General features: G+C 38.3%; 1 protein-coding gene across 2 annotated transcripts in view; it reads left to right on the top strand.

The window, feature by feature from the left end:
- The window catches only part of sfl (N-deacetylase and N-sulfotransferase sfl), a 183,941-nt gene that overhangs the window by 154,491 nt on the left and 8,162 nt on the right, over nt 1-21,288 (top strand). For both annotated transcript variants that reach the window (XM_066730427.1, XM_066730426.1), the window contains 3 exons: nt 1,618-1,815; nt 19,250-19,502; nt 20,200-20,391. In XM_066730427.1, coding sequence (XP_066586524.1) covers nt 1,618-1,815; nt 19,250-19,502; nt 20,200-20,391 — 643 coding nt within the window. The remainder of the gene's footprint in view (nt 1-1,617; nt 1,816-19,249; nt 19,503-20,199; nt 20,392-21,288) is intronic.

Here is a 21,288-nt window from a genome sequence, read left to right as displayed (position 1 = left end):
TACATTAGAGTTTGTGGATGTAGTATTATTAACAAAGTAGCATTTTTTTTTTTAAAAAACATAACGAGTGCCTCGATTGGCTCTCCTAATTAGCGAAAAAGCTATAATGAAACAGAAATCAAGTAATTTTTATTGGATTTTTTTATTATTTGCTATGTACGGTATATTCATTATTAGATTGTTGATGGTGCATGAATAGCTGATAATTTCTGTTGGCTTATAATAGAGGAGTTTGAACCAAAATGCCTCGATCCCCATTTGCTAAGCTCAGGGACTACCTTCATGTGAATTTACGCAAATGTCCTGTGCGTATAGGATATTCCGCCACTCACCCAAATAATTCCCCCATGACCAATCTCCGTGCCCCCTTCACCCTTCCTCCCCGGCTCTTGGCTTCTCTGATATATTTTTGCAATTATCCGCTGAATTATTTGCCAGGACCTGGGATTAGCCCCTGCTGTGTTTACCTTCAATTAGCCCACCTGATTAATTCCTTCTTTCCTGATTTACATAACCGTCCGAAAAATATACATACGCGTATAGGTTTTCGTATCCAGTGAAATGCACAAATAAATTACGCGTTATTACGTCGATTGTTGTTTAATAATTACTCTTGAATTAACTGTTCGACACAGATAGAATTGTTATTCCACCAATGTTACGAATTACGATTTCGACGAGTACCGTCTGTAGCTATTGTGAACATTTGTTGCATGTTTTTTTTTTCTTTTCCTTCTTTCATCTACTTCATTGTTACATATCGGGATCAATTTCAATCATATAAAATTGGAAATAATTTTAAGCAGAATTGAGGAAATTCTTCAATAAAACGTAATAAGCTATTAGAAACTTGTGATATGGAACGAGGAATTCTATGTTATTAATTTTGACAGAGCTTAGCTTTTTTTCTTTGTACCTTATTGTCGTATTTTTCTTTTCTTTGTTTGAATCCAGAAGTGATGAAATTCGTCAATTTGTCTTCTGTCCTCGCCAACTTTTTCACGCCGCTTCAAGTAATTTGCGCAGCAATTTTATCCGTTTTCGATAGGCGACAATACCTGTTGTAATCTGAAATTGCTTTTGGAAGAGGCTGACTCGGTCCACTGTCAGCCATCAACGGCAAACCTCGTTAAAGGAACAGCTGTAAGTTTTTCTTCTGCCCTGAACCTTCGGCGATAGACAAAAAAGCGACCCAGATACTCGCGGAGGCGAAATATCGAATTAAAAACGTAATTCCCTCTAGGAAAGACAAGGACAAATGCTCGAATGAATTAAGAAAACAAATCAATCGGAAAATCGATAATTCACCGGCTTGATAAACGCAATAAAACCGAATTGATTCGGATTATTGTGAAAAGTGAAAATCGACCAGAGCTCAGGTAAATAATTACGAAGTAAAATCAAATAAAAAGGGCATAATCATTCACAATAATAATTATTTTTTTCAAAGATTAAACTATAAATTATTTAGGATTTATAAACTTAGAATATTTCTTTCAAAAATACAAATTATTTCTTCAAAATAGAGCGTGTGCCAGAGAAAAAGAGAGAGAGAGAGAGAGAGGGGGATAGAGAGCAAGAAGAGATATTACAGGAAAGTTTTTGATGATGTTGCAGTTTAATCCACCGAGACACGAGGCCGGAACCTTCGATACGATGCTCAACCTTAAGGGGTGCAACGAGGTTGCCATCGGCTCCGGATCATCGCAGCGAAGCTCGTCTAAGGATCGACCCAAAAGTTTTGGTCTTCGTCGAGACTCTATACTCCAGACTGGGCCGAGAAATAGCGGAGCTACTAGTTTATAATCGCATAAAGTAAGTACAACAGACCCACTTCACTTAATTGCACCTTCCCCCCATCAAATCTTAATCTCCTTTCTTCCTTTGTCCTTCAAATATGACTTTTAACATATCAGCAAAATATCAAACATGACTATCAAATTTCTATAAATTCTCGTGTACTTTTAAAAATGATAATATATAGAAGTGTTTAGAAGTACATTAGCAAAAAAATGCTATAATAATGAATACGAATAAATCCAAAGCAGCTGCGAAAAAAAAAACGGGGAAAAAATGGATAGAAATTGATGTGATGGAAAGAAAGTAAATGGATCGATGAGGTAGCGTGAAAATAGAGGGATTGTGGTGGGGTGGAGTCGAATACGATAAGGCGGATAAATTTGCGAAGAAAAATGATGCGAAATGAAACAAAAAGGAAAAAATTCCCAACAACAAATGATAATTTCGGAAAGCAACGGAGAACTTTGATCTAGATCCTAGTTAATGAGATTCTATCGCTCGGCAGCTTTTTAAACTCCCGAGCTCGCTTTTCATCAAAAATTCACCGGTTGGTGGAAACTCGGTTTTCGTAAAGAATTCAGAAACGGAAGTTGAGTATCGTTAAAGTCGTTTCGTTCGGGATGCGCATTCGTTAAGAAGCGAGAAGAGTGAGAGAGAAAGAACGAGAGGGGGGAAGAAACAGAGAAAGATTGTGTATGTATGTGTATATATATATATATATATATAGTGTGAGTGAGCGGGATAAAGTAAAATGAAGGGAGAAAGGAGGTTTGAAGGAAGATGGCGCAAAGACTTCGCTGGAAACTTTAGTACCGCATAAACTCAAGCCCGAAATGTCCTGGGAATGAAGTAGATTCATCTAAAAACGAAAGTCTGACACCTCCCCCCCCCCCTCTCTCTCTCTCTCTATCTGTTTCTCTTTCAATAATCCATCGCAGTACGAGAGTATCTAACGAATAAAAAAAGTGCAATTAGTCCATTTATTTAATTCACTCGAAACTGGATTTTTTAAACTATAAACTGACATCGCTTTGGATCATCATTTTACTCCTAGATGCGATTTACATCTCGGGAAAATACAATTTTCCAGCTTGATCATATTCGTCGACCGTCCAGTGCGTTTGCACTCCGAAGGTGAGATTATCGATGAAAGGCTGTGAAATAATGAACTTAGTCGAGTCATATCGCTTCAGACTACACCAGCGTACAGTGAAGTATACGCGCTTGTATATAATAAATTATCGATTAAATCAATCTGTTTACCGAAGATTTCCATTTACGCGCATCATTGAAGAAAATATATGTACCCCATTAGATCTATCTGAACGATAAATTTCTTTCAAGTATATATATATATATATATATACTGTCGGGAAATGTACCCAAGTATTGGTGGTGTCGATATACAGAGATTTCGGTTTTTCGATTATCGGTATCATCCACTCACATTCAATACCACTTATCGCATATATCCATCTTTATTTAATGTATTTGTAAACTCTTCGAGCTATAGAATTCCAGAGAAATCTCTTAATCCTTAAAGTAGATATATTTTGAATAATTCCTCCGCATTCCTTTTTAATCATCATTAATTTTGCCTTCCTCTTTAAACACGTTATTATATTAATACACCTGTTTATTTATTTATCCAGCAACATTGACGTTTTTCGTGTTAAATAGTTAACTCTATCTCGGTGTATGTGGATGGATAATTAATTTATCCTGAAGGAAACGGGTGGCATTTATGAGTTGATGCAAGTAAAGTTTTAACGGTTGAAGGCGAGAGGATAGAAATCCGGAAATCGGTTTCTTTAACGAAGCGAACAGCTCAAAAGCGTGGAAAGTATCGCGACAGGATTGACGAGAATGAAACTAGTATATCCTGTGGCGAGAGCTGCTGGGATAACGCGGAGACATCGCTCATTTATTTTTCCCGTAGATGCGAAATACGAAATAGTGGTGGGAAAGAGTGTAGAACTTGGAGCTCGTGTCCTAAGGGGGGGGGGGGGGGGGGGGTGGATGCTACGTGCACGCGGAAAAAAACTAAAAGGGAAGGTGAGTGGGAGGATGGAAACGTGTCGTGAAACATTTACCCTTTCGCCCGAACAGTCTACCGGCTTGTCGATACACCCGATAACGAGTATAGTGCTCCAGACTCCAACACAATCCTGGATAGAACTCCCAAAGAAACCAACAAGATCGATATGTCATCGTGAAACAAAATTTTGTCATTCCTCCATAAAAAGAACATTTGAAACTATATATTCACTGCTTTTATATACCCTACATCAGCAAAAGATGTGATTGACGTTATAACTGAATTTAATTATTTTTCCTTTTCAACCAAAATCTGTAGAGATTTATAATTAAAATTTACTGGAAATTCCTCTGGGGTTTTTAACTAGTCTGGTAGATGTCGTTTGCGGAAACAGATTGCTCGGTAGAAAAGACAGTTTTTGAGCGCGAGAAATTGATTAGCAGCGCGCTTAGCATGTTTACGGTTTTTTAAATTTCCAAATGGTGTGTTAATTAGTGTAAAGTGTATTTGTATCGCGACGCTCTCTGGCCGGGCAGATTAATAGGGGATGTCAGAATAATTAGGCGAAAACCACCAGGGATGTTAAATCACTCTGTAATCCGGTTCTGGTTTTAAATGTCATTCACCGACTCGAACAAATTTCTCTCGTCGTTACTGTGCATGCACAACTCTCTCGCGGATTTCACGTCAAAATCTTTTTTGCCCAATTTTTGTCATTAATGAAAGGCAAAATAAAAACCCTTGAATCGCGAAAGTCTAAAGAGTGGAGTGGTGAAAAAACTGCGTTCGTGTGTAAAAAAGTGATATACCGATAAAAAAAATATAGGCGAAAAATTACAAGATATGGATCAGCCAAAAGGTATGAGCGAGAATGCACAGTTTGGATGAAACTGGATGAAAAAATGTCTGCCGTGCAACAGCATTCCATTCGCTATTGGGCTTAATGGGAACGTTTCGAGTGGATAAGAATCGAGCAAAATTACAATGCGGCTTTGAAAAAATATAGTTCATCGTAGTTTGTGCTGGGCTGGTCCGGTGGAAAATGAAGGAAATTTTTTGCCCATCTGGACGAGAGGTCGGGCCATGGTAATTTTTCTCGCGATGGGGATGAAAAATTCGGGTGGTAAAGGGGCGGAAGAGTGCTTGCCCGTAGATACATATTTATTTCAAACGGAAATCCGTGAAGCTCCGTCGCTCGTATGTCACGTCTGGCGCGCTAAACCGGAGGCAGCGAACCGCAGGCTTCTCGTTTATACGAAAATACATTCGTCCTGCTGCCTGTAAATTACTTTCTTCTCAGAAGCTTCACGGATAATAATTGTCCTGTGAGAAATCCTCGACATCATCATATTTCTACGGTTCTCCAATTTCGCAAAAATCGCTATTTCATCCGTGTCGAACTCCGCCACTTTTTTAGCATTTCTATTCTCTCTGCGCCATTGGTTATTAAAAAATATTCCCGCAGTCCTCACGCTTTGACTTCCATAGAAACTTTAATAGTCGAGCAATTAAAAGTGTGGGAGAGTTTGATTAGCTTGGGGCGACACTTGCGAGTTGCGAATTTTTGCAATAAGAAGTATGAAACGTTGCAAGGGCGTGCGAGAGATTTTTTACAAGCGACGTAAGAGGGTGGAATTGGTGAAATAAGTCAAAATAGAATCGAAAGGGGTTGAAGGGGGCGGATGATGGAAGAGTGTGAGTTATGAGTGGGTATCCGGGATTAAATGAGGCAAAATGGGGTGAAACTCGAATCATAGGGGTAGGAGAAGTTAGAAGAGGCTGTAAGGGGGTTGATAGGGGAGCGTCACGGGAGAATGCGTTTCTCCCGGCGCGACGTATTAATTACGCGTTCTCTCCGCACGGGGAAACGACCGAGAAACTGGCAGCGTCGGGGAAATTTCGCAAGAGGCGCGATGATACAATTACGGGCCAACGAAACGGCTCCCCATCCCTTTAAGAAAACAGTGCAACCTCCATCCTAGCCCTCGCATGCCCAACTTCCGTACTCAGGATCTCTCTGGAATTTCTTCATCCCTTCGCGGGCGCACCCTAAACACCTTCAGCATTCGAATTATCCAACCCAATTACCTTTCTGTTATAGAGGTATGCATTTTTCGTGCCAAATATACGAGTAATAAAATCCACTTACAAGTAGACACGTAAGAGTAAGAGTAAAGAAATTCTAACTTTAGTTAAAGAGATATTTACAAGGGAGTGAAAATAATTTTTAACTTTATGCGACTCGAGAGTTGGCAAGGATAAAGGCGAAGAAGAAATTGAACCGAAAGCTTCCTTACGGGAGAATACATCGAGGAGGTACGCGAAGAACGAGATTCGTGCTTGTAAAGAGTGGAAAGGAAGCTAGGAAAGGCTCATAAAGCACCTTCTTAAGTAGAGTCGGTCAATGACCTGTTCTCAATAAAATCGCCCAGCCTCATCTCAAGGAGATTCAAACCATTCGACCAGCTCAAACTCAGACGTCAAATTTTCTTCGTTTTTTCTTTATTTTTCACTGTTCGAGCTACATCTCGACCTCGCATTCAACGCAATAAGCGCAAAATATTCTCCACGGTCGTTTCTTATTTTAGAATTTTCTTATTAATTCATCCTGTCAATTCTTATCAATTGCAATACTCGAGGTTATTGTTAATAATTCAATTGAAATATTGTTCAAATGCATCAAAGTTTTTTAATCCAACTCGAAGGACAGAAGTGTTTAAAAATTTGTCACAAATAACCAGGACTATTGAACATTTTTGTTCAGAGTGTTGACCAAAAAAATTACGAGTCTGGAGGCCAAGCGTGAAAAATACTTGGCTCATCCTGCACTCGTACAAGTCACTTTTTATTTCCCTGTGGAAGCTTTTAATTTTAATGCAAATTGAGCGCTACTTAGTAAAAGTGATGTCCCTGTTGGGCGCCTCTCGGAAGGGTTGGTCGAAGTGGGGTCTAGAAAAAGGGTAAGGATGAAGAGTGTAAAAGCTAGAAATAATAAGGAACGAAGAGATCGTCGTTATTTCCACAAGAGATAGAAAGGTTTACGACTGTCCATCAAGATCTCAAATTTCTCCAAGCTCTACCCTACCAACTTTCGTAGGAATATGTAATTTTCTTGAAAGAGAGACGTGTGTTGGTAAGTGGAGCAATTTAAATTCCTTTATCTTTCTGAAGAACAGTAGCATTACCAAAAACAGTCGTAATGATGCAAAAAAGCAGAAGTCGAGTCTGAATAAAAATTTTTCTCGGGGAAGAAAAGAATCGGTGAAAATATAACCAGAATGGATCTTTAGAGAGTGTAGCAACAGATGGGTGAGGCATTTTTAGTGGATGAAAATAAATATTTTGCAAAAGAAATTTTAAAGTTTTCTAAACGTGGCCATATGAGCCGAGCGTAATGGCAAAAAGAGTGCTGCATAACGGGTGATATATGGGAAAAGTAGATGAAACTCAATCGGTAGTAGTCAAAGCGATAAGCGCGCGAACACCAGCCATTTTTAGGCGAAAAACGCGAATTGTCGAGCGCCATTCTATCCAACTTGGCGTGGTCAAAGAGCGTAATAATTATCGTAGTGTGCTCATTTATAGCTTCGTCACGTTCATTGAACGCTATTCGTTGGATTCCACCTTTTTCCATCGTATTTGCTCCATTGTCCACCCAAACAAAACAGGACTCCTCCATTCACGCACAGCCTCCCAGCCACGAAACCCGATAAAACGCGAATTCATATAGTATATACCCTTTGCTGATAATTTCAACGAGCTTTTTGTTTCCGTCATCCTCTTATGCTCCCGCTATTTGTTTAAATTAAAATGGAAAGATCTCCCAGTGAAAATCATTCTAATTGAAGCCGATCCGACTGTCTTTTTATAAAATATAGCGCCATTATCTGTGGGATTTAAAAGTGAAAAGGTTTAAATGACGAAGAAATTTGATAATTGAAATTGAAATTTAATCGGGAATTTATTTAGAGGTAGCGAGAGAGGGCTGGGGGAAGTTAAAGAGAGAAAGAAGAGTCCTGTAGAAATAAGGTACTTTGGTCAGCCAGCATTTAATTACTTTCGAAGCTTTTACTGTCCTCTTCGAAAAACGGACTATGGCAAAAGGTGCGACGCTACCGTCTAGGCACGATCGCGTTTTACAGCCACAAACGCTGGGTCCTTCCCTTGCTCTCCCTCTCTCGCTCTGCCAAAGTTGCTGGCCATTTCGCGACACAAAGCCAACTTCGCGCCGTAATTAGCCACTGTGTCGAGTCGCACTCGCGTTACCCGTCCGTTAAGTGCCCTTTTCACGTTTTTCTTCCTACCGGTCGAAAACCACTTGAAACTCTTTTTTCCACTATCCCTTTCCCGTACTCTCTTTCCTTCGAACAAACTTTCCCATCTTTGATTTTCATCTCAAAAGGAAATAATCCTTCCATTTAATTTTACAATTATCGATTAAACACGAAACATTTATTTACAATTTTTTTTTTTTTTAATATCATGATTATCGATTAATTCGAGAACACTTTAATCGTGGCCATAATTTGTTTGAGCCGCTTCACTCGTCTTCCGTTTGACTTCCGCTCGCTCCCCTAACAAGTTTCGAGATTGTCTAACTAACGTTTACCAACGGTAACACCACTCGGCCAACTTTTCTCATTTTAAAAACTCCGCGCTATAGCCCTTTGTGAATTCTCTCCCTTCCTACGAAGCCAAAGTCGAGATATCTGTTTCTATCTGGCGCCCGACACGCTGTGAAAAGTTTTTCGCGATTTTCCAATGCGAAAGTGCTTTTTAATCGCGCTACTGCTAACCATCCTATCAAAAACAAGCTACTATACCTTCTTCTTCAACATAGCATTATCCCTACATGCTGCAAGGCCATATACACAAACCTTTCGTATATTTTCTCTAATTTGTTTGAATACATAGAAAGAGAGAAATTGTTTGTACTGATTTGTTGATTCCTTATTAAAACGAAGTATATTCTTCAGACCTGAAATTAATTACACCTTTTTAAATAAATCGTCTGAGCCAAATTAGCAACTATCCAGGAGGAAGTAGAGTTTTCCTGGCAATACTTTAACGTTTCTCATTAGAGCGCTCTGTATAGCGTCGTTTTGTGAAAGGAGAAGGGGCGGAGAGACAGAGAGGGAGGGGGAGAGGGAACAAGTCGTTTTTGCTGGGAGAGGAGGAAAGAGATAATCGAAATTTTCTAGCTGGAAAGATTCACTGGTTTTTGCATCGTCGTTAGAATTGTAAGTGGGATTCATTGAGGGGTCACCGCATTTTCCGTACTCCCTAAAGAAGCCGATACGGGTGGATGGACGCACGTGGGTGGAAAATAAGACACGGGAAACTGGACGGAGGAAAATTCGATAAAAAGCAAAGTTCCCGTCCGATACACGTATAGCCTTGCGACCTTCCTCGACCTTTCGGGAGCAGCAGTGGTCGACGAAATCTTCGGAAACTTGGACTTGTCCTCTCCCACAGGAACATCTCGCACCTCTTCTACTCAACTGTCATCTCTATGTAAAAAAATGTGCATATAAAGTAAACAGACGAAAAGAAATCCCACCGATAAACATTTATCGTACAAAAAATTTGTGTTAAGAAATAAAATTGCACATTTTTTTAAATCGAACGAGTTTATTACAAGGGCTTCGGACTAGACGCGAGACGATTCAGTCTGAATGTAAATAGTGGTAGAAAGCTGTAAGCTTGAGGCGAGACGAGTATCGGAATCTCTCATCTCGTCCTAGACGACGTTATCGGATACAGGACGAGTTTTGGGTAGGCAAATCACGCGTCAGTTTAGATAGGGACTGTGAAACCTTCCATATACACCGCAGTTCTTAAAATAATCGATTCACCGTCTTCGTATGTGTATCTATCAATACTAGCAGAGTTATAATCTTTGTTAAAATCACCTGCACAAGATATATTACCATTTTACTATTATTCCTATGTGATTCTACTTGTCAGAACTATATTGTTGGCCGTAAAAATAAACAATAAACGTTATCTACATTATTACAGTGCTATCTACTAACTGAGTATAATAAGGATAAATGTATTATCACATTTTGACTACTCCTATAGCAGAAAAATTGTAATATCTATATTACGAAAGTATCTCCCTAAATTTGCTCGTTATCCCTTCTAATTAGATATTATTCATATTCTAATTAATATATTATCGATGGATATTATAACGTAGAAGGAGTTATGATATAGCTGGTTTAAAATGATGTTTTTGTTAAGAAGGATTAGAAGCATGTGTTTATTTCAATAGAAATGTATTATTTCCAGGATAACGTGCAATAATTTGGATTTATAAGAAGACTCGATGAAAACCACTTTGCACTTATCCCACTTCACCTTAATACTTTTGTCGATACAATCAGTAGAACGTCAATCAGGTGGGTTGGAAAACAAGCGATAAACGGGGAAACTTAATGCGCTTAGGAATAGCGTTGTTTTGCAATCGGAGCTTCGTTTTAATCGAGCTTTGCCAGAAAGTGCTGACAATCCCAAGCATGCAAGGACGATTCTAGCCAAGTTTCATAATCTCATTGGAAAGTTTGCGAAAGTTTCATCGATTCGATTAATCGGCCAGCGTTATATTGGCCCGATAGTTATTGGCTTGCCACGCTCGACGTAGCTCTCTGTCTCCAGTCACGTAGCGATGCCACCTCCCCCTAACCACAAGGCCTACTTCCTAATCAACGTCCCTTTCCAATAGCTTACAAACCAAATTTATTCGCGACTAACTTCTCCCCTTATACGAAAAAAAACTCATTATTAAGTTTAAAATTCCTAAGGGAATTTGCTTAATACAGAATTCTCGGCTTGAATTTTGAATCATTTTTGGACAACGAGACCTCTAGTTGAAACTTTGTAGTTTTGATGGAGCATAATTTTGAATGTTTCCGTGGCTGGACTTTTTGGGGTTGCTGTACGTATAGCAACTTAGTAGCGGAGTAGTTACTGTCGTAATTTGCAAGTCCGGATGGCCATTGAAATCGCGCATCCGTATACCATCTCGGAAGCAGGTTGCAGAGTATTCTCAGGAATGACTAATTTAACCAACTTGTGCTATCAAGATGAAAGTACGAAATGGCACGGCTGGCTACTAAAGGGACTTGCCAATTATCATGAATTATTGTACGTAAGTTGGATTTAGGTCGAACGCAAGAATTTGTTATTTACCAACACATCTCATTCTAATCTGTGTGTGTGTGTCAAAGCTTTTAAATTACACCTACTTTTAGTGAGTTAAAGTACTTTAATTCAAAGGATGGAAGTTTAATAATGATTATCTACGAAAATCCTTATAAGCTTCAGCCTGATTTAATTCCCCCTGCTAGGGGCTGCTTTATAGAATTCTGAAAATAAATGAACGTAAAGCAATAAGGATTAATTTGCTCGAAATATCGTGATTGATGTCTGAATTTTGTATTTGAATTCAGGTAACTTCGAAAGGCCCTTGTAAGTATTTAAGAAACGAACACACGCGAAGGGATATCGACATTAATTTACGAAGAAAAATTCTAACTTGAAACATCAACTCAATCTCTATCCCGGTAGAAAGATGGAGGAAGCAAAGAAACATCTTACTATTTTTAAGCAAAAATCTCTGACTTAAGTATTATCAAGAGGCACGGTAAAGTCTCGATGGCAAGTACATAAATCGTCTACTGTAAATAGTATATAGTAAAATAAAATATTCCAATTAACAGTATTAGTGAAATGGAATATTTTATATTACTATATATTTACGCTAGACGATTTATATTTTGCCGACTTTTTCTACAGACGAAGCTTGTCTCTTGTGAATTCCATAAATACTAAAAAATACTCCTGAAAAAAAAATCACAAATATTACAAATGAGATTTTTTTAATTTGCATGTAAGATTCCTGACTTCCGATGTTGTAAGAAATAATCTTATAGTTCCAAAGGGCGATCACGGCTCTGCTTTCCATAAATTCGATATTTCCGCTGACTGGAATCCCCGGTGCGTTAGTAATAGAAAATATGACCCAGTTCAACGAATCGTGATACGCTCAAAGAGGCGTAGTCAAATATTTCTGCTTTACGGTGCGTCCCATCTATCTTTGCGGTGCCATGAATGAAACATTCCAATCTGTTCGCTTCCGATATACCAGCTTCATCCTTCTTCTTCATCTCTTTCTTTATTTCAAACCCTTTACCACCAAAAATCTCCTAACTGTCAAAAAATACTCACTGACGCATTTAAATATCTCTCAGAGACTCGCTGTATAATTCTGCTTTAAATTCTTCCAAGAAATTCAGTCTTTCAACCAAATTTGTATAACATGAATCAAAGCACCGAATTTATTGAAAAAATTGGTCTACTATTATTTTGTATCGATCGAAACATTCTGGATATAAAAAACACTCTATGAAGGCTGCAAGGGGGAGAAATTGAAAGGCGTGTCGAGAAAAAGCAGCATAGTATATAAGTAGAAAGGGAGAGTTTTAGCAAGATCCTAACGACAGCTGGCCTTCAGCATGGAAGATTCGTGTCTCGAGGGAACTTGAAAGGTTCCCAAAGGCTTGTAAGACCCTCCCTGAGGTACTCCTATATACCGTCGAGCTAAGATTATCCATGAAGGACGGACATGGTCATCCGGCTACGCGTATCGAATTTCATCACCTGTATTGATGTTTCTTCCCCTTATAACTCACCCTGATTGGTATTCCCGTACCGAAAAGCTGACCCTCTCGACTCGTTAACTTTGTTTCATATTTCATCAGTGAAAGAAAAATCGCCGAAAAACTCAACGGAGCCACTAAAGATGCTAAATAAATAACGTAATAATTTGCTAGAAAAATATCAGAAAATGAGAACTCTGATCGATCTGACTTGAAATGATGACAGGGTGTCGAGAGTAAAAAGAGGCTCTTATAGGATTTCGGTGAGATTTTTCTATTTCGGATAGAGGATAGTTACGGTCGATCAATCCTGGTGGTGAGCACGGCTATCACTTGGTATGTTGCCAGCGCGTGATTTGCATCACTGTCAGCGAATTCGTTGCTTCATCGTTGTACAACACACAATAATATTGACTAACAAGGAACCTTGCACCACCCTGATAAACGAAATCTGCTAAAAACATAACTTGATACACTTGACCAACACAGACTAGAAATTAGTTTTAATATAGGTACTATAATCAATTTGTTAGTTATTATCGAGTTACTCGATAAATTAAAAGATTGGAAGAGTAAGGTATATATATATATATATATATATATCGAGATGGCAGTAAGGAAGAGATAAAGGGAAATAAAAATAATCCTTAATCAAGTTGATAGGGGTTGGAGGAAATTGGAGCAGGATTGGTAATGAGTCAATTTATTCCTGTCGGTCACGTAGGATGATATTAAACAAAGGGAATGGTAAAATTATCTTTGTATTACCATTGCCAATGATAAATTAATGAGATTCGATGATATCTATGTTCGATCATTTGGATTAAAGATGCAGAGGCTTTGCGATGGGTAGTATAGTACCAAACGTATTGGTGGTGAGGGGAGACCTGCGAGAGATAATACACACACCACGCAGGCGTATGAACACTCATAGATACACACACACACACACACACACACACCAGCGACACTGAACATTGTCTCTACGACGTACAAGGCTGCAGACAATATCGTTTGATGGTATTGGCTTCCAGTTGATCTTTGCGCGGCTTCAGAAGCGACGCAATATAGGTAGGTAATGGCCACTGTTAATTGTACCGATGTCCAAGAGAATACCAAACCAACGCACTGTCAGCTTTATGCTACGCTACATCAATAGATACATCCCCTGCATCTCGTAATGGTGATAGCTAACCAGCCTCCGGCCTGCAATTATACAGGACTTCTCATTAAATCGAGCTTACATGTTAATTTAATGGCCAATTCTGACAAGACGACCAAGCCTAAACAAGGTATACCTCTTCTCACAAATCATTCGAAAAACTACTGAAAATTCCATTAAACGACCCATCGTTCGGTTCATTAATTTTATTATTACATTTTGTGTCGTAATCGAAACAAGTTCGCTAATGAGTTACGATTAAGACCTATAATGCTTCTGTTTTTTCCTTCCTCATTTGCCAGAGAATTGATTATCGGCGATTTCGCGGTAGATTTAAAAAGCCAAGATGGGATTCGACGATGCAAAGAGGCAGACCTTGGCCGATTAATGGAATCGACCAACTTGGGTGGAAACTGTCAAAGTTGCCTGTCCCGGATCTGGGGTGGAAGATCGAGTCTCGCGATTGTTGAAGCGGTTAAAGTTAGCCAGAGCCAGGTTAGTTCGTTATTGTTGGTGATTAAGCGAAGCGCTCTATTTGGGGATTATGAAGGCTTTGGCCAAGCCGCTGTTTCTGCGAAGAAAAATAAACTGCTATAACTATCCTGGGCTTTCAAGCCTATGCACCTACCCCCCTCTCCTCCCCTTCTCTATCACACCCTCGCTCTTTTCTCCGTAATCCCCGTTGCTACCAACGTTGAAAAAAATGGCTATAACGGATTACGAAAATCGTGAGTAATTTTATTACCCGGTGACTTATAGATGCACCAGGATCTCAGCTCTGCCGTTACTCCGTATTAAAATCCTCGCGTTCTTTCCGAATTAATATTAATACCGGAAAACATCGTTTCGCTAGAATACACAAAAATTCGACAACTCTCTCACAATACCAACCATCTCGTTATATCAAATAACTTTACTAAAGAAACAAAGAAGTACAGTTTTGTGTTATTTCTTTTTGTTTAATTATTTAAAAATTTGTTTTAAGTTGTATAGTTTGCTGTATGAAAAATTGATTGGAGTGCAGTGCTAACTGGAGCTGTGAGATCTTGGGTTGATTTTCGTCTAAGATTTTGTTGAACGTTGCACAATTGCTAAAAGTATAGAGTATAGTTACTAAAGAGCCGTTCTTGTAAAATTCGCAAGAAACTTGAAAATGCTAGGATACGAATCTAAATCTGGCCATCTCCCTGTACAATTCTTAATTCCATTGACTGTTTCCTGGTTCTCCAACTATAAAACGCTTGTTGTACGCTGGAAATTAAATTCCAACCAAATATGAAACACCTGCACGTGTATTTGTCTCCTTCTCGATTTAATAAATAACTTCTTTGTGCCTGGGCGACCTTCTAGGGAATATTAGATGGAACTTTCGCAATTAGCTACCATTAATCATGTACTATTACCTACTGCATCGTTAAAAGCTAGTATTTATGAAACATTATTCATCATCCGTTTGTATTCATTTTATTTGGTTTTGTGCTTATAACACTGTAAAAGGATCTTAATAAATGAAGTTATTTAAATGTATTCTATTTAAAAATATGTGAATTTAAATCGATATTAGGAGACGGTTTAAAAATTGGTAACAAGTGGAAAAAGATTGAAAGGCTATATTGTATGACTCGTTATATTTTTCTAGGAGCGCGAAAAAGTTCTAGACGTTCCTTTCAAGAACGCCTTTCTGGTTTTTCCTTTCCTCCCTGGGCTAGTGTCTTCCTGACAGGACACAGGCGAGGAAGGATGATAAGTCCTCCTTTGAGTGCTCCGGGAAAATCGTGTTTGTTCACCACATCTGCCAGCCCTTGCTTTCTTTGTTCCAAATACTCACCCCCTTTTCCAACCTCACGCACATCTCTCTCTCTCTCTCTCTCTCTCTCTCTCTCTCTCTCTCTTCACCTTTGCCCGCTGAATTTGCTTTACACGTTTAGCCCCATAGAACATCCATTTCAAAAACATGTCGTTATAAAGTATTTTCTCTAAATTACAAAAGACACTTGCTTCGTCAACTTAAAGCGAAACCTATCCTCCGTAGAAATTTCATAAATTCACCAAATAGAATGAGATCCTGAAATTTTGCAAGGAATATTTGGCGCAAGAAAAGAGAGAAACCTTGATTTATTTTGGTGCAATTTACAATGGACGAGTATAAAAAAGGGTGAAGATTTGTTGAAAGTCAGAGTGAAGAACGTGGCAACGGAATCCTGTTGGGTCCTTTAAAACGCGAGGATTCGCCTTAAAGTTTAAGCCAGCGATTTAGTTTGGAGATTGATTCGGTTAGGTAACAAATGGTCGACCTCGTCGTGATTCGAGTTTCACGCCCGATTAGACGGGGTAAGAAACTGAGAGAAAATGGAGAGAGAGAGGGAGGGGGGGAGGGGGTAAAGAGAAAAGAAAAGTTTAAAGGGAAAGTATTGCCGGAAGGCGCTAAGTAGCTCCGAAGCTATGAAAGCTGCTTCGGAAAGCTCGAGCTTTCGATCAACGACTTCCTTCACTTAATATTTACGATCCTGTTTCCTACCTTTCCACTAAGACTTTCTTATTATCGAAAAAAATCAATTGTCTCCTTTTGCAGTTTAAGCATTTTTTCAAAAATTCATCAACTTTTTTAATAAAAATTATCGCTCATTATTAAAGCGAAATAAATAAATTGTCCGATAAACGTAAAAAAAAGTTTCATATTTATTATTTATCTTTTCATTCCAAAGATACCGTTTATAGCATTAATGATATACCAAATCCAAAGATGTTTGTATTTAATTGAATTAATCGTAGGTTGGTGGCAAGGCTTTGTGATACGAGTCGTGATTGGTTAGTCGGATTTGGAGAGAGTAATTAAGCGCATCGATAAAAGCTACATCGTAGCTAAGCGCTAATTTACAATGGCTAACAAACGACAAGCCTAGCTCTCCTTATTTTTCTTTCTCTTTTCTCTTACTTCCCTCACTTTTTTCTCTGTCGTCCTTGCGTAATGACTTACACCACCGCTCGTTTATTTCCATCCTCTTCAGCCTTTCGTCCCCTTCCTTTTCCTACGAGGACGTTTCAACGCGAAAGAAAAGCCAAATCCGGAAGTGAGAAAACACGCCGATCCACGAACCCCTCCCGCTTCTTCGGAATGAAAGATTCAGGGACTTCGGGGCTAATTCAATATTTTGCAATGCTAACGGCCAGAAGGGTGCTGCAAATCTCCAATGAAAACTCACCAGTAAGAGCCACTCTCCGCTTTTATTTTCCAGGTAAACTTTGGCACTTTGAGCGATTCCGATGCCGTTGGATCTTATTGGTATGAAGAGTTTCTCATCGAAATTTCTTCGATTTTTATTCACGTCATTCCGCGAATGAGCGTATATCAACTTTAAAGTCTACCGTTGAAAATTTACTAAATGTAATTCGACAGAGAATGATTATCAACTTATAAATATTATTGATAGTAAAATATTGATTATGAACATATTCACTATTTTTTACATAATTGTATCTGGGTGTGAAGCGGGGGAGTCAGCGAGATAGCTGGTCGTAATATTTGCAAAGTTTTCTCCTTGGTAATATGGAATCTCTCTTGCATGAAGAAAAGGCTGGTAGATCCTTGTTCAGTCACACCTGCGGAGGTAATGAAACTGTCAAGTTGCCCTCTTCGGTTCTGTCGCGATTTATGAATGCCAACTAGGAAAGATTCCGAGAAAGATTTCCTCTTAGGAATTTACGAGTTGGGCAAGAATGCCTCCTATAACACCCAACTAAATTATTCTCTATTCTTTCAGAGCTCGTGCCGGTGAAACAAAAATTTCCTAAATGCGTTTCTAGCATAAAATAAAAATCTCCATAAAATGTGTACTTATAAAATTAAACTTCAGAGTACAAGACTAAGTAGTACAAGGTTTTTATATCGAGGATTTTTTTATGGGAAATAAGAAGAAGGATGAAAAAAATATGGAGGTAGCAGAGTGGTGGGCTCTTATTGGTTAAGTCCATTATATAGCTATCTGCAGGAGAAGCCTATTACAACAAGCGAGTTTATAACGAGGGATAGTGTTTTCACTTAATAGAATTATCAATACCTTCCGTATCCTGTGTGCGGATCTAATCATGGGCTTGTGGTTTACGATAGGACCAAAGCAAACTAATGGCTCACTAATAGCATTGACATTATACAATTTTCATTAATTCCCTTTATTTTTACCTTAATACCTAGCAGCGTGTGCTAGCATCACTTTTCTCCCCATTTAAAACTCATACCCACTTGTAATTTATAAAGTTGTTCATTACCTTTTTTCGCTATTCTCGTGATAAAATTTCTACAGCCCGTTTGTATCAGGTACATACAGCATCCATAACATTGTAGTGGAGAATATTTTAAACCGGACTAGGGGAGAGTGATGAAATTAATAATATTCGTTCATACCTTTATCTTCTTTCGTCTCTTTAAATTCTCTTCCGGTTTACATTAAAATAATTAAATTTTTATTGTTTTTGTTCTGTTCCCCTTTATTATTACCAGCCACTCCACAATCTAGTTAAAAAAAATCATTGGAAGAGCGTGCGTTTGACGGAGAGAGTTGGAGATAGAACATATAACGGTATAAATACGTGAAAAATATGAATTTCTGTGTTTAAGGTTGAGAATGGTAATAAGTGTTATTTTTGCATCCAACATATTGTTCATTTGCCATAAATTCGTAACGGGGTCCTTTTTATAGCTAGATGGAATTGGATAGTTCACGTTCAGCGGAATTCGACGCTTTATTTCAACGATAAAATTATTTTATCGTTGGTGAAAGACGCCGGGATATATTTTTCCAAATGTCTTTTCTATGAAGAAAACGAAAGGAATCAGGTCGTCGTTGTTTCAAAACGATGGAAAAATCCATGTAGCATGAAAGCTCGTGTAATCTAATTTTTCACTTTCTTGAAATATCGAATATTATATTGAGAAAAGTTATATTTTACAGAGAAATTTAACATGTTTAGCATGAAATATAAGGAAGCCTTCTCGAGATTAGGTTAGGTACAAAACGAAAGGGAGCCACGATTGGTAGATTTAGAGGAGATTTCAACGTAATTTATATCAAGCAATAGAAGTACGTGGATTCTATTAGTTGATGAAAGATTTTCTAGATTGTCGATAGAAACATTTTGTCACAGAAATGCCGTTCTTTGTGTGCTGGAAATGTAGTTTGAAAATTATTCCCATTCAAGCTTTTGTGTGTGTGTGTGTGTGTGGTACTTGCACGATAGCAGTTTGCACGTTGTCCGTAAACAGAGATAAACGAAATATTAAAGAGGAGATATGCACCTGCAGTCTGAAATGTTATCCGAGGAATTTTTCGAAATTCCACGTGATCCACGGAATTGCGTTGAAATTCTAAGTACGCCGAAACATTCGCACACACATGAGAAAACAAGTAATCAGTGTAATATGTCTGGTTGGTACTTTGCAAATGTTACTTCTTTGTATACTAAAATTCCATTTATCCATATTTCACCGCTTTTTACGAATCCCGCATATTTTCTCTGAAAAAACAATATTTAAATATTTAAATAAAAATTATATTTGGTATGCTAATAATTGTTTTTTAATAATTTTAGATATAAAGTAGAAGTGGCCGGAAAATCATTGCCAGTACTGACGAATCTGGATAAAGGACGCTATGGAGTTCTGATCTTCGAGAACCTGAACAAGTACCTGCAGATGGACAAATGGAATCGTGAATTGTTAGATAAATATTGTCGGGAGTACTCGGTAGGCATCGTGGGTTTCGCTCCTCCTGGAGAAGAAAGTCTGGTTGGAGCACAACTCAGAGGATTTCCTCTTTTTATACACACAAATCTTAGGTTAAAGGTAGGTCTACTTTCTTTTATTCAATAATCCCTTAATTATGAAGTCTGTGTGTAAATTAAGTTTCTTAAAAAACACATGCAGTGTTATACAATTGCTATATAAAATTTGGAGAAAAAAGAACAGAATAACTGATTAGGAAGAAGAAACACACAATCAATAGTGTGCAAATTCTAATCTCTCGAGAAGTTGGCGAATAATTTCGTGACGATGCAGCCAAGTTTGTTTCGCGAAAACATGACGAAGAATAGTAGTAAAAGAGGTGGGTGCAAAAGGGACAGGGCTGTAAAACTGGAGGGCGATAAAAAAGCATTGTCCCTGAAGCGCAAAGAACGAAGAGAAACGAGCAGGGGCGATGAATAAATTTGCAAAGATCGCAGCAGTGGCGGAAATACTTGCTCTATGCTCGTTAATAAACATCGTTCCCAAGCGAATAATAAAAGGACAATCCAGCTAATTTGATAAGAGTAAGAGAAATTCTCTTTGGATAGAGAAATACGGGAAAGAAATAATTGTGTAAAAATTGGTTAAAACTGTGCTAAAGTATAAGAATCATTGCATTAAAAAGAAATAAAAAAAACTGGTTGTTGAAAGACTATTCTAAGAATTAATATTTGAATTTTTCTATAAATAAATTGAGAGAGAAAGAAAGAGAAAAAACTGGAAATATTATATTAACATGATAACATTGGAATTTCAGGATGCCCAATTGAATGCAGCCTCGCCAATTCTCAGGCTAACCAGGTCCGGCGAAACAGCATTGGGACCACTTCCGGGTGGCGATTGGACCATTTTTCAGGCCAATCACAGTACGTACGAGCCACTGGCTTGGGCGTACCGGGATAGCCTGGACTATCCAGCAAATAAGAGTCCCCTTGCTACTGTCATCCAGGTAAACGTTTATTTCATAAAAATAGTGTGATATATAACTCGGTTATAAATTTAAGCAATTTCATTTGATCGATGAAAAATTCGCAAAATTTATTACGATAAATTATTCGTGGAAATAATTATACAGTAAAGAAATCTTCGATAAAATTGCACCCTTAATTCGAGCGACTAGACTGGTGCGATTGAATTGGGGAAATTTGGAGATTGCAATTGTTGGCCATTTTGCGTGGGAGGCAGGTGAATCAAGAAGTTTGGCTTTCAGCTCACGTTCATTCTCAGCTTCATCCGCGGCACCAGGGAGAAATTAATACTCGACCACGTACGGCCAACGGACTTGCATTAATTTATATTAATTTATGTGACGTCCCGCCGTGTTTTACCCCCACCTGATTTAATCGGTATTAGAGACACGCGGCAGGCAACGACTACGTGATTCTAGCGTTAGTCCTTTTTTTCGACAGTCTCCGGCTAAAGTACGAAACGAGCCTTGAAGAATTTCGATGAAACACGCACTATTGGATCAAATCAAGTGATAACCCTCCAAATGAAACTGGAGATACGATTGGATTAATCAACACCCGCCAATTCAGAGAGAATCAAATTTCGAATTTAAAGAGAAGGATAAGTGTGTGTGTTGCTTGACCATAGATATAAAGTAAATTATATTTTTTTATAATTTAGTCATTTTAATTTTTGTATTGACTTTTATAGTTTGAAAAGGGAATGAGTTGCTAGATTATGAGAAATAATTGTTATAATAACTCGACTGTGCTTTCGCATCCTCCCCCCTGAAGATGAGGAGCAGAATTCGTCTTTAACTTTTGCAGTCAAGAAACGTCGCAAGATAGCTGATTCTGCAGCAGACCGTTTTGAATTAACGCATTTACCAGTCACATCA

The sequence above is a fragment of the Prorops nasuta genome, unplaced genomic scaffold, assembly GCF_024137725.1.
Source record: "Prorops nasuta isolate Cenicafe-Biocafe unplaced genomic scaffold, Cenicafe_Pnas_1.2 PNAS00008, whole genome shotgun sequence".
NCBI lineage: Eukaryota > Metazoa > Arthropoda > Insecta > Hymenoptera > Bethylidae > Prorops > Prorops nasuta.
This window is presented reverse-complemented; position numbering and strand designations above follow the sequence as displayed.